At 38.4% G+C, this 12,792-nt stretch overlaps 2 protein-coding genes across 7 annotated transcripts in view; both read right to left on the bottom strand.

Annotated features, from left to right (window-relative positions):
• SYTL2 (synaptotagmin like 2) overlaps positions 1 to 12,792 on the bottom strand; it is a 99,613-nt gene that overhangs the window by 21,304 nt on the left and 65,517 nt on the right. For 4 of the 6 annotated variants that reach the window (XM_019948790.3, XM_019948791.3, XM_033862159.2 and 1 more), the window contains exons 6-9: positions 12,472 to 12,586; positions 10,552 to 11,355; positions 7,276 to 7,344; positions 553 to 654 (exon numbers count right to left, since the gene is read on the bottom strand). In XM_019948790.3, the coding sequence (XP_019804349.1) occupies positions 553 to 654; positions 7,276 to 7,344; positions 10,552 to 11,355; positions 12,472 to 12,586 (1,090 nt within the window). The remainder of the gene's footprint in view (positions 1 to 552; positions 655 to 7,275; positions 7,345 to 10,551; positions 11,356 to 12,471; positions 12,587 to 12,792) is intronic. The other 2 variants (XM_033862160.2, XM_073808341.1) reach the window with 1 other exon arrangement.
• On the bottom strand, positions 661 to 7,267 carry LOC109552334 (uncharacterized). Its single transcript, XM_019948793.2, is given in 5 exon segments — positions 661 to 3,603; positions 3,606 to 3,736; positions 3,738 to 3,836; positions 3,838 to 4,714; positions 4,717 to 7,267. Coding segments are annotated over 5 exon segments (3,519 nt in total). The 5' UTR covers positions 6,947 to 7,267; the 3' UTR covers positions 661 to 3,421.

Here is a 12,792-nt window from a genome sequence, read left to right as displayed (position 1 = left end):
CAACACTGTCATATGTAACATGGTCTCTTCATAAATGCTCTTGTTAATAGCCTGTTGATTTTAAGTCCCAGCTCTGCTGTATGATAGGAAGCAAACTACTTTACCTCTGTGAACTTCACTTTCCTCATCTGTAAAATGGGAGTAACAATTTGTCCCTCACAGGGTTGCCTATGCCAGTTAAATGGGAAAATGCATGTAAAACACTTAGCCAAGTCCTGGCACACAGTGTTCAATCAATGTTAGCTATTACCACTAGAACCACTAGCTACCACATTCTTTTAAAATTCACTGTACTTGAATAAACACTCAAACTGGGATTCTTCAAGGAAACCTAGTATTCTAGTAACCAAACCTCACGCGTTATTTTAAAAGCAAAGTTCCAGCCACTTTAGGCTGAGCCTCTTCAGCTCACTTGGGAAAAGTTATTCTCATCTGTTAACCCCCCTTTAGGGTTTTCAGTGCACAACAGCATGCAGTGAGGCCACAGAAGAGCACATACGCATTTTTAAGCTGAGATGGGGGCATGAACAGTGGGGCAAACTTTATTCTCACTTGATGAATCTGATGCAATATCTTCTAGACTTTTGGAAGGCATTTTCCTAGCAGCACTCCTTTCCAAAGTTTTCAAAACAGGACTGGGTTCTTCTTCTGAACCTGTTGCAAGACAAAACCGATGAATACTGCACAAAAGAAAAAAGAAAACAACCAAACTCTTAATAATCAATGGACACTGAAATGGTAGGTTGAAAGGAGGCATTATGCCATAAGCCTCTATACTTTTATTCACTCTATGAAGCACTCCAACAGAAGAAAATAAAATTTCTCCACTAAAGAATATTAGTATATTCTTTAAATAACTTTCCTGGTCAAGAAATATTTGTAAGCATAAATGATACAGAAACAAGATTAACAAGATTCCCACATTAATAGAAATGTGCTCTCTTAGTCTTTTACACCTCTATTTTAGGCACATGATTTGTTCTGTGCCAGACTTTGAATCTTTCCCCTTCACTTCTAGCTTTTGAAGACAGCCACAAAATGGTTTTAGGAGCATTAAAATAATTAGCTGAAAACCATAGAAGGCAGGATTCAGATGTTTTAACATCTGTGTATAATTGGGTACACAGATGGGTGAATTCTCCAGATCAACAAATGTAGGCTTTTTGGGTTTCATGAACTGGTGAAATTTCCAACAAAATGTTGGGTAATGACATGAGGTAGTCAACTTTTTATTTTACTAAGGCATTTGTGTGTGGGGGGGGGAGGTCTCTATTATCTACTAATGCCTTTATTTTATAAAAAGAAAGGCATTTTAGGACCACAAGGGAAAAAAAAAAAAAGGAAGAAAAAGCACATAACCGGAAAATAAGAACAGTTCTTTAAATACATCTAATTTTATAAAAGTTTTTCTCTAGATAGTCCTTAATTGTTCCATTTTGACAGTGGAAACTCCATCATGGATAAGCCCTGGTCTGAGTACTCTCATTCATCACTGTTGTAGTCTCAGTGACTAGAACAGTGGCTGGCAACAGGCACTTCGAAAATGTTTGCTAAATCAACGAATGATTCCATTAATGAGTCGATGAATTTGAGAACTACTTCTCTAGACAATACTTTCCTGAAATGCATCCCAGTTCTGCCCAATGTTAATAGGCATTCTCCAGTAAATGGATCCTAAGATGAATTAGATTTGGGACGCTCTGTGTTCAAACTTAAATGGTTTCTTACTGCAGACCTTCTTAGTGACTTTAATATGCTTTAGTGTACTAATCATGTGCACGATCTCCCAGCATTCCCTCCCCCCTTTTAAAGGAACATACTGAGGTATTGGTTGGTTAAGAGCTCAGCCACAAGTCAAACATGTTAGGCTGCTCATCAAAGTTATGGTGCCTTGTTGTCAGGTTCTTCCCTACTCTCACTCCACCCCCACCCATTTATCTAAAAAATAATAATTTAGGTTAGAAGATACAAAACTATGTACTATGTTATACCTCCTACTTGGCTTATAATTTTAAAATATCTTCTCTGGGCTCTGTCTGTCTGGGTGGTTATTTATATTGATTATTTCTTTTTTAGATAGGCTTTTCTGCTGTTCAATCAGTTACGCCGGTATACTTTGACACAGCCATATACATTAAGCAATAGTCTGTAAAGTAAGTGCAAATTTACAAGGCCTTCACATCCTATAGGTCAATTTGGCCCAGTAACTCATGGGGTAGCTTAGTAAAAGTCTACTTCAACAAGTTTAAGATGTTGCCTTAACACTCTTGCATATGTCTGGTTTGAGAGACGGGTATTTCATTTTCCTTTTCTCACCAGTTATAAATGTTAAAGGGGCTTCAGCTTGATTACTTAGGATTAAAGGTGGATTCTTTGGTCACTTTTCAATAATAGGCGCTACAGCTACTTGCAAAGGAGCCCAAACCTCACCAATCAGCCACTCAGTAAAGCTCATTTGTTCTCATTGAGACTGAAGGGAGCCAGAAAATGACAAATTCTATTAATTTTCTACTAAGGAAGGTGATCAACATTAGTCGTTATGCAATTTTGGTTAAAATGTTCCAGCCAGAGAGCATCCTTTATCATTTCATCATTCTCATCAGCTAACTTCTAATCCCTATTTGTTCCTGGGTTTCTCTCCCAAAATAGCCAGGTTGCTCAGAATAGCAAACTGAGACAAGCCCTATCTTTTATAGCCTGGCTGAAACCAGAAGCCCAAGTCCACTTAGGTGAATATGGTAATTGATTAAGATCTCCATCCACTTAGCTAAGGCTGGAGCCAAAGAAATGCAGCAGGCCAGGCAATGCCCTTATAGGTAGAATCAGGTGAGGTCGTCAGACTGAGGCATACCCTAGAAGGGGAGGATCCTGCAGATAATTGCAAACAAGAGGGAGAGAGTGGCAACAGAAACACCACAGCCCAAGGTATCTCAGGGAAACTTCCAGCCTTGCACTTTGTTCCTGGTACTTAGCCACTAATGTGGTAAACTACTGTTCTTAAAAGGGAAATGTGTGACCAATATGGGAGTTTCTTGCCACAAATCTTACTAGAGACTCCTGTATGGACTGCCAATTAGGAAATTCTAATTAGCTCCAAGAGAAAAGCACACTTGGATGTTTTAGAGGTACTCTCTAAACCCCAAAAGTTCTTTAAAAAATATTTTTGAAACCTAAAAATTCTATCACTGATCAGTGAGAATAAAGTCAGATTCTGAAACACTGCCTGATGGGTAAAGCTATCTCTAGGTAACTCATTTGATTAAAGAAGATAAAAGGAAATGTAGTTTTTTATTAAGAAAATCTAGGGAGAACTGAAGTACAAAGAAGAATTTAGTACTATTTGGGATTGTCAAATTCATCCCAATTCTAAAAACGACACCATCCTTTATGTCAGCATTACATAAATCAACTCATTAACCAATCAGTTAAAAACTTCAAAATGCTCGCTGGAGGTATTTCTGCAGCTTTCTGCCTTAGAACTGATGTTTCCATCTGAAATATCAGAGTCAGAGAAACCTTCTTTTTCTTCCTTTTTCTCTTGTCTCTTATATGGTGATGCCAGAATCAGTTCAACTTTACTTATTTTTGTAGAGTTTTCTTTGTCAGGAGAGGAATGGGTTGCCTATTTCTGGGCACGTTCATTGCTTCAGGAGCCTCTTTGAAACCAAGCTCCTGAAAAGCCCCGTCTCAAACTACTGCAACCTCACTTTCATAATTCCTGTCCTCTGGGGGTTTTAGTTTCAGTGGTCCCTATTTCATGGTCCACAGAAAGTTGTGAGGTTCCAGGGATCTCAACCCCACTTTCAAAACCACAGAGATCTATTGGTAAATCAGCCAGCTTTGTCTCTTCCCAACACTTTATCACGTTGCCTGACTTGAGATTTGAAAACATTACTCTTAAGTTTCATTTCCGAGGCCTTTGAGGCTGTCCAGTAAAAAGAGGGCACTTTCCCCAAGAACCTGGCCTGCTTTGACTGTGAAGGCTCCTTCTCAGGAGTTTCTTCCTTCACTGACACTTGGAGCTGATAAGAAGGACCGTTAGATGATTCTTTAAGGAGTTTCTCAAAGCCAATCCCAAAAGCACTCCCAGTAATTGATGGAGCCTCAGGCTTTTCTACTGTTTCTTTTATTTCCTTAGGATGGAATTCAGAAGCAGCCTGCCTGGGCACCTCAGTACTACCTATTAACTTTGATGAATAAAGAGTCCCTGTATCACTGTCATATTTTGAGCAGGGGGTTTCAATTGTTTCCTTCAGTAGTTTTTCTAAAACAGCACTGAATTCAAGGAGCTCTGATTTAGGTTGAATAATTGTTTCCCTCACAGTTTCTGTCACTTCCTGAGATAACGCTTTGCCATCCTGAGCAACAGTAGAAGCAGATGAGCTAAGGGTTTGTTCTGATGGAGGCATTTGGGCAGCTAAATAAGATCCAACTTTATGAGTTTTATCAGGAACTGCACTGAAGGAATACAAATCCTTTCTGTCTGGAACTATGCTGTCCATTGCAGTCTGTGATGGGATAACTCCCAGAGAATTTGAGGGGCTACCTTCTACCTGCACGCCTTCAGGAAATTCTGCTTTTACTTCTCCAGAAACTACTTCCCTCCCAACTGGATAAGTCAACAAAGCTTCTCTAAGTAGCTTTTGTAATACAGACTTTACATCATTCAGTGCAGGTTTGGGTAGAAGAAGAACTTTTTCTACAGTCTCAGAAATTCCCTTTGAGAAGGTAGTGCCTTATTCTGAGGAACAAGATGAGCATCCTTAGAAGAAGGCACACCTTGGGGAGTGTTGGCCACATCCCCAGAAGAACCCTTTCTGTGGTGATAGGAAGGTTGATCCAATGGGTAAGAACCTTCTGCAGCCATCTGAAACAAGTTCTCCGTGTTTAGCTGGCACTCACCGCTTTGAGCTTTCTGGGAGAGAGCTGAATTTCCCAAAGTTCCTGCCTCTGGAAAAGAAGCTAGTATCTCTCTCTGATAGGCTGATGTGTTCTGACTCCATTCTATCCCTTTTTCATAAACTCTACTCTCTTCAGACTCAGAGTCGATCCTAGTGGTTGCTGGTTCACATTTGGTTTGCGAGGGAGAGGGTGGAGGTCCAGTGGCTTCCTTCAGGAGTCTGTCTAGACTAGCAGTCAAAGTGTTCGAATTGACCTTTGGAGGAGCTACTGTTTTGTCTATATGCTCATTAACGATCTCCTTAGGTCTTTTGGCTTCTTCCTCGGTATCAGCAAAGTCTGTCTTTCGAGGCCATGTCCTATTTTCAGAAATACCTGGTTCAAGCGCTTGTTTTTTATGAACTTTTCCACCACAGGGCTGGATGACTGGTGATGAGGCTTCTGAAAGCAGCTTCTGTAAGCTGTCACTAAACGCGTCTCTGTAGTCTTTAGAGAAAACACTTGTTTTCACGAGGGATTCTTGAATCTCTTGAATCTCTCGGTCAGAGTAATCCTTTTCTTCCTTGAACACTGGAGTAACAAACCCTTCTGTATTTTTTCCCATGTTTTCCTTTGATGACTCATATCCTGGCAACTGATGAGTGGACTTTCTGGGTGGTCTCAATGGAAATGTGGTTTCATTTGGTAACACCTGGAGTGTGCCCTTTGAATTTAATTTCTCTATTTCCTCTCTTTCCGGAACTCTTTTCTGGCTTAGAAGCATCTCTCTTTCATGGGTATTTTTTCCTGATGATTTAATGTCACTGAATTCTTCGCGTTTCTGGCTATTAAAAGGCACAGAATTTTTTTGGCTTGTGGTAGTATTCTTCTCAATATTATCTTGACTGTTTGGATTGGCTCCTAAGTCCCAAAACTTTCTCAAATTCTCAAATTGAGAGTGATTATAGACCTGTTCTGTATTGGGTTCATCCATTCTTTCTTTTAGGGATATAACTTTAAAGTTGGGATTCCATTCACCAATCAGAGATCTGTCTTTCTCCAAAGAGGTATGTATTTCACTCCCAACATTTGAGGGAAGTTGCAGTGGTGGAAAAGTAATGTCCTTTTCACAATGCAAACTGTCTGTCACTGGTAATCTTCTTATAGGCTCAGTTGTCTTACTCTGAAACAGAGACACTTTACCTGGTTGGCCAGCTGAAGGATCATTTTTGGACGGACCTGATATTTGGGGCCTGGTCTCTTTAGTTTTATTTGAGGAGTAAAAATGGCAGAGATGGGCTGCTTGACCATCCTTATCTAGGACCACTTGTTTGGCAGTGACTTGATTATTATATTTACTACAGCCTGTAGATAAACTGTCCATGGACTTCACAGGCTGATATGCTTTAGCAGAAAGTCGTTCCTGACAAAATGAAGATGTCGGTTCTTTATGAGTTAAGTTAGCAGTAGCTTTCTCACCTTCCCAAAAGGATATTCTGTCACTCACTCTTTTGTATTTCTCTCTTTGCACTTGGTTTTGGGGAACCTCACCTGCTTCTTGTAGTTGGACCTTAGGCTCCTTCCAAGGAGATTTATTGTTGGTAGCCTCAGGGGGTGACTCAACGGTCTCTGATTCTGAAGAAGCTTTTAGGATGTAACTATCTCTTCCTTTGCTCTCTCTCTCTGCCTTCACGTTGTCTTTCAAACTCCATTGTTCGGTAACTGCTGAAGAGTCAAAATTCACTTCTGACTTTCTTCTATTTTTTTCATAAACACAAAGCTTGGGCTCTTCTTCACCTAAACTGTCAACATCCTTAGTGTTGCATGGAACTTGATCTTCTGCATGAGATCCTTTGCAAACACTGTAGGAGTAGTTATTGGTTGGAGGAAGTACCCCAATTCCTTCTCCTACGTTTTTTGAACCTTGGCTATAGTCCACAGTTTTACTCTCTTGATTTGGACTGGAGATTTCAAATGGTTGCAGTATGCCTGGACTTTCCTTGCCTTGTGGGGACAAATTAATAGATTGGGGTTTGATATTCACATTTTTGCCATTTCCAAAAGGCATATTTTCCTCTACCTGGAATGTTGAATCAGATCCCACAGGTGTCAATTCAACTTTGGTGGATAACAGAGCCTTTGAGTCATTTTCTTTTTGACTGCTATCACCTGTCACCAAGGCAACAGCAATCCGTGACTTTGAGTCTGTTTTTTCTTTGGGCTCTATTTCTTGGGAATATTCGAGAGATGATTTCTTGTCATCTGAATGAGAACTTCGGTTAAACCAGTCTAGGACTTTAGATATGGAATCATCGGTTGTCTTCCTTATCTCAGTGGCATGTGGACCAGAGCATGAGGACGTCTTAGCTTTTAGGGGCTTGAGAAGAGGGGGCTTACCTTGCTGATGGTCTCTAGAACTGAGATCTGGCACCTGAGATGACTCAGGCTCAACGTGAGACAGTTCATCTGCAACATAGAAATGCTTTTCTAAATAAGAAAAGAGAATGCTTAAAGAATTATTATTCAATCACTCACATTATCTTTTAAAAAGGCACTTTGTGTTTACATTTTCTACACCATTAGCTGTTTATATCAGCATTTATCTGGAGTTATAATGTAAACCATCCTAAATAAGATATTCTACCAAAGATGCCCTATAACAGTAAAGGAAGGTAAACATAGGCCCCTGGAAGTATGGGATGTAAGCCGAATTGGGGAATTTCTTTCAAGTGTCTGTTTTATTCTAAAAAATCAAGTAGATTTTGTATTCTGACCTGTGTTACATTTTAAACATTAATTTCTCTCAAAGCTTTGCATAAAATAGACACTCCAGGAAGATACATCATGTTGATTTTATGACGCCACCTATCTACTGGCCCACTCATAAACCCTAGAGAGGGCTTATACTCAAGTTCGAGAAACACAGACTTAGGAGATTTCAGAAGTTAGAAAAACAACGTTCAAGGAAGATTAAACAAGGAGCTCCCTCCAAAACATCAGAATGGCACAAGAAGGATATTTGCATCCAAGGGCCTTACTCCTGGTATACTGAACCAGAATCTCTGAAGATGAGGCCCAGGAATCTTTCCTACCAGCTATCCCAGTAGTTGTTTTGCATACTTCAGTTTGAGGACCATGGTCTCAAGAGGCTCCCCCATGATCCCCTATTTCCCTTCTACAATCTGTAAGCTGGAGATAGTCTCTGTGAGACAAAGTAAAATGAGGACTGATGGAGAATGGGATTTCTACCTGTTCCCTGATGTTTGCCAACCAACGGCTAGGAGGCTAGGGAAGGACAGTTAAATTCTTTCTGGTCTACCAAGAAAGTAGGGAGAAATTATACTCCAATAAAGATGTTAAAAAAAAAAAAAGAAAAAAGAAAAAGTAGGGAGAGACCTTTCTGAGCCTTATTCACAGGGCACATGGCACATGTAGATGAGGGAACTCAGGCATTCTTTCCCTTTAGTTAAGACTAAAGGTGTTTCAGCATTTCTTGCTCTTCCTTATAAATGCTAAGCTACACAATACATGTTCTTGAAAATTATGTGAGCTGAATTTTTATGACATTAGCTACATCTGAAATGCACCAGAGGAGATGTCAGTTAATAAAATTATCTCTTTGATTTTAATCATCAACTCTAGCTAAATGCTAAAACAACAAAGGCTTATACAATAATTGGCACATAGTGGATATTGGTTTCCTTTCGTAACTACACATTATACTATTAAATATATGTCAGTAATGATAAAGTTCCTTTGAGAAATCTTTAAGAATTCTTTGTTAGTCTGTTTAACAGAAGACTAATAATGAAAAGAATGCTTGTACTACACAGTGAAAAAAAAAAGCAGTCTGGACAGTATAAACATAATTTAAATTATATCCATGCCTGAAAATTATTGGAAGGTCCTACAATTAAACATTAGTGATACTGCTGGGTGATATCACAGATAATTGTTTTATTCTGTATGCATTTCTTCTTTTCAAATGTTTTTACACTTTTCAAATGAAAGTATATTACTTAAAAATAAGAAGAGTTTAAAAATTTGATGCCAGATAATGTTTTGTTTCCTTTGAGAAATTCTTTTGTTTTCTTCCAGTATAATATAACGAGTGTGATAATGACTGTCCTAAAGCTCAGAGCTCAAGTCAAACCCTATAATTCACACAATTAGAGTTTACCATTCTTTTTTGGTCCTGATTTTCTTCTTATGCTCCATTATTTACTTGTATATATTTCTGTGGTAAGCAGGGGGGAAAGCAGGGCATTAATGAGTAAGCAGAACTTTGTATATAAGCTCTGAGACCAGAAGGCCTGTCTGTCAACCAAAATGGGTTTAGCTGATGACGGCTTCTCCCCAGACTTCATGGTGAGCTGAGATTGAGATTTAAAAATCAGAAAGCAAAAATAAATAGTTAATACAAAATTATAAAGGTAGTCTGTGGAAAAGCAGGTGCACTTTGAAAATCAGGAAAGGTTTACCATTTTTCTTCTATGGATTATAACAAAGGAAAATATTACCAAAGAAATTTTTTTCATCTTTTGGATAAACATTTAAGTAACCATCACCCAATTATTTGCTAATGTTTATTCAAACTTTAGTAGTTTCCTTAAAATGAGTTCCTTTATATCTTGAAGAAGCTTATTTTTCATTTTTTTAAAAAAAATATTCTCTTCTGTTCAAATGATTTAAAATACCCAGGGAGAGGGGTGATGGAAATGCTTTGTCCTTTAAGAAGTGGATTGATTTGAATAAGTATGAAAGCGTACGGCTGAGCAAAAGTGACTCAGGGTCAACTTAATATCGACTAATAAGGGAGGAGGAGAGTAAATGAGTTAGAAACTTGACTGTTGCTACTATAAATTTTCCTGACTATAAAAATTATCATAGAGTTAGTTTAGGACTTAGTGAAGATGGGAGAGAGTACACAAAATGATTTTTCCCATTGCTTCTGTTTTAAAACATAAGAATTGTGAAGTAATCATATAGGCATAGGAAAGCAGTTTGAGGCATCCCCTGAGAGTTCTAAGACCTTCAAGAGAGGACTAGTCAGCTAGTTAGCAGGAAAAAGCAGTACTCTCATTGCCTCTCAGCTCACACCAGCTGAAGGAGAAAGTTCCTTCAGAGCATTTAAAGTCTAAGAACAAATGGATGGAGGCCCTGGGCAGGCCAAAGTATGAGGCTTTTTCATAGTAAGAATTTAAAGTCTAGTTTCCCATCCTTTGAGGCTAAGAAGGTGACGGTTCTCCTGAAATTAAAAGAGAAACCGAAGTTTGGTTAAATCGTAATTGATAAATTTGCATTAGGTGAGTAATAATATATTTACTCTGTACAAAGGTATTAGCATATGTTTATTTCTCACTCTGTATATACACCTTGATTTAACTCAAAGTGCTATAATTTGTTTAGTTAAATTATTGATATGATTTTTTTTTTTTTTGGATTAAGCATAATGTGCCGGAAAGTGTGCTATCCTGGTTCTTTTAGTTATTGGTGATTGAGGAAAACATGCAAAGCCATTAAGAGGCATAAACATTCCCCAGTGGCATCCGCTTGAATTTTAGCGGGAATACCTAGAAAGCAAAATGGGTTTCTACCAGGCTGGCTGGCTGGCCTGGCCATTCCAAGCCCACTGGCTCAGTTTTTAGAGCCTGGTAGTGACGAATCTCTTACCAGCAGGGCTTCTGGACAATTTTGATTCAAGCCTTGACAATTCTGATGAGTTAGCTTTGTGTTCATTGATGGTGTGTGAATTCTCAGTGGACTGTGCTCTTGTAGTTAAAACTTCTTTGGGAGAATGGTGCTCATTCATTGGAAAGGAACCAGAAGTCGTTGGCTGATGCGTTTCATTTTTTGATGTACTTGGGCTTGAGGCTGATGGCTGAAAAAGCGAAGGCTTTCTGTATTGGGAAGGCTTAGGATCATTGCAAAACTCATCTATGTCCCCTGCATCTTCTGTTCCATTCTTCAATCTGTCAGATTCTAAAACACTAAATTCTCCTACTTCCCGGCCATGGACTAGCCCCAGACTCTGTGGGAGTTCATCCTTCACTGCAGAGAATCTCACGTGCTTTAATGGCTCCAGTGAGTTTGAGGAGGAGTCATCTTCTAAAGAATGCTCCTTCTCAGAAATTCTCTCATGGATGGTTAGGCCAGGTGACACAATTTTGCTTTTGGGTTCAACGTTCTGAGGAAAACGAACAGTTTCTGAGTCTGTGCTACTGGAACTGGAATTGCGTTTCAGGATCCCTCTTGGAACCCCTCTTGTGTTCAGGGAGTCTGTCCTTTGTCTAGGAAAAGACTGGTTATCATCTTGCTTTAAGTCATGCGATTTATAGATCATTTTCCTGGCTGTGGGGATTGGAGCCTTGATTTGGGACCCATTCTCAGGGCCTGGAAAAGTCTGCTTTGTTTTCTCTAACTTTTGGCTTGAAATATCCAGGACAGATGACTCTTCTTTGGACTCTGACAATTCACCTGAAAAGTAAAACATATTAGATGATATACCAAATGCAGAATAACTCTGTAATTTAAAACACCTATCATAAACTTAATCTACATTTAGCAAAAACACTAAGTATTAAAGACAATGAAGCATGAAGCATAAATACAGACCTAATTAAAAAGCCTTAAAAAATTCATGCGTGAACATCATTAAATTTAAGATTGCTGTGCTTTACATACATACATAGTTTGTGGTATTTTATACTCAATAAAAAATTTTTTTAAAAAAGAAACTTTAAAAATTCCTCAAGGAGGGTAAAGAAAAAACACAGAAGTCACTTAAAAAAATTCACGTATGGAAACCAGAAAAGGGAGCTCAATTTTTTAAAATCTCAATACCTAAAACAAAAATTAATTTTGTTAAAAAGTTAAAAAAAACAGGTAATGTTCCAGTGACTTCTTTTCTGTAAAGCATTTTATGCTATCTAAAGTGTATCCAATGGAGAAGAAAAATACACTAACATTAAAACAGGCTAATTGAAACTCCTAACTCTACTGTTTGTTAATTTTCTACCCCTTGTCCAATCTTTGATGCTTGTGGAATCTTCTTACAGTTGCTTTTGAAGAGATTAAATTGTCTAATGTTTCTTCTTAATGGTGAGAATGGTAAAATTCCCTAAGAGGCAGACTTCAATCAGTTAAGCAACAAATCTGATCAAATGCTCCTGGAAGACTGGGCTGATAATTACAGATTAGAGGATTGTAACATTGTCAAGTGGTCTTTTTATCTTGAGGCAAACTCTCCATTTTAAACAGAGAACTGTGTCTGTACCTGGTAGACATCCAATAAAGACTGTTAAATGAATGACTGAATGCCTCTGGTCAAAAAATTTCCCAGGTCACTGGGGGGGGACCCAAGACATGGAGGTCACACAAGTGTCAGCTCCAAGACTGGAATGCATGAACTTCCGGTTTCTAAAATTTCTGCTTCCTACCCTCAGGCAGGAAACCAGTGGGCAAAGTAGAAGAAAACCATCAGGACTTTTCACTTTCTCTTGAAAGCTATTTTGGTTAAAGGAACTCTGAGAATTTCCCTTAGTCCATAGATAACAAAGATAAAAATATCTACCCCATAAAAATAATATTTACCCTCTTTTGAAGTCTGAAAGAAACCAGCCCTTCCATTTTTTGACTGCTCATTTTTGATTTGTTGAGATAAGTGATCTTCTGGCAGCATGGAGCTATTAAATGGATTCTTCCTTTGCTGGGGAAAAATATTGTTTATTAAACTCATTTTAAATGTCACAGCAGCAACTCAGTGTCAGCAAATGCTTATTATCTCCAATAGTTGGTAGTTTTATCCAGTAAATTCTATCTGGCATGTTTGAAAAATGATGGTCTTAATTAATCTGGTTAGCAAAGAATTACCATATATATGCCATACCAAAAAAAAAAAAAACACAGGACAAA

This window comes from Tursiops truncatus, chromosome 8 (assembly GCF_011762595.2).
Source record: "Tursiops truncatus isolate mTurTru1 chromosome 8, mTurTru1.mat.Y, whole genome shotgun sequence".
Taxonomy (NCBI): domain Eukaryota; kingdom Metazoa; phylum Chordata; class Mammalia; order Artiodactyla; family Delphinidae; genus Tursiops; species Tursiops truncatus.
This window is presented reverse-complemented; position numbering and strand designations above follow the sequence as displayed.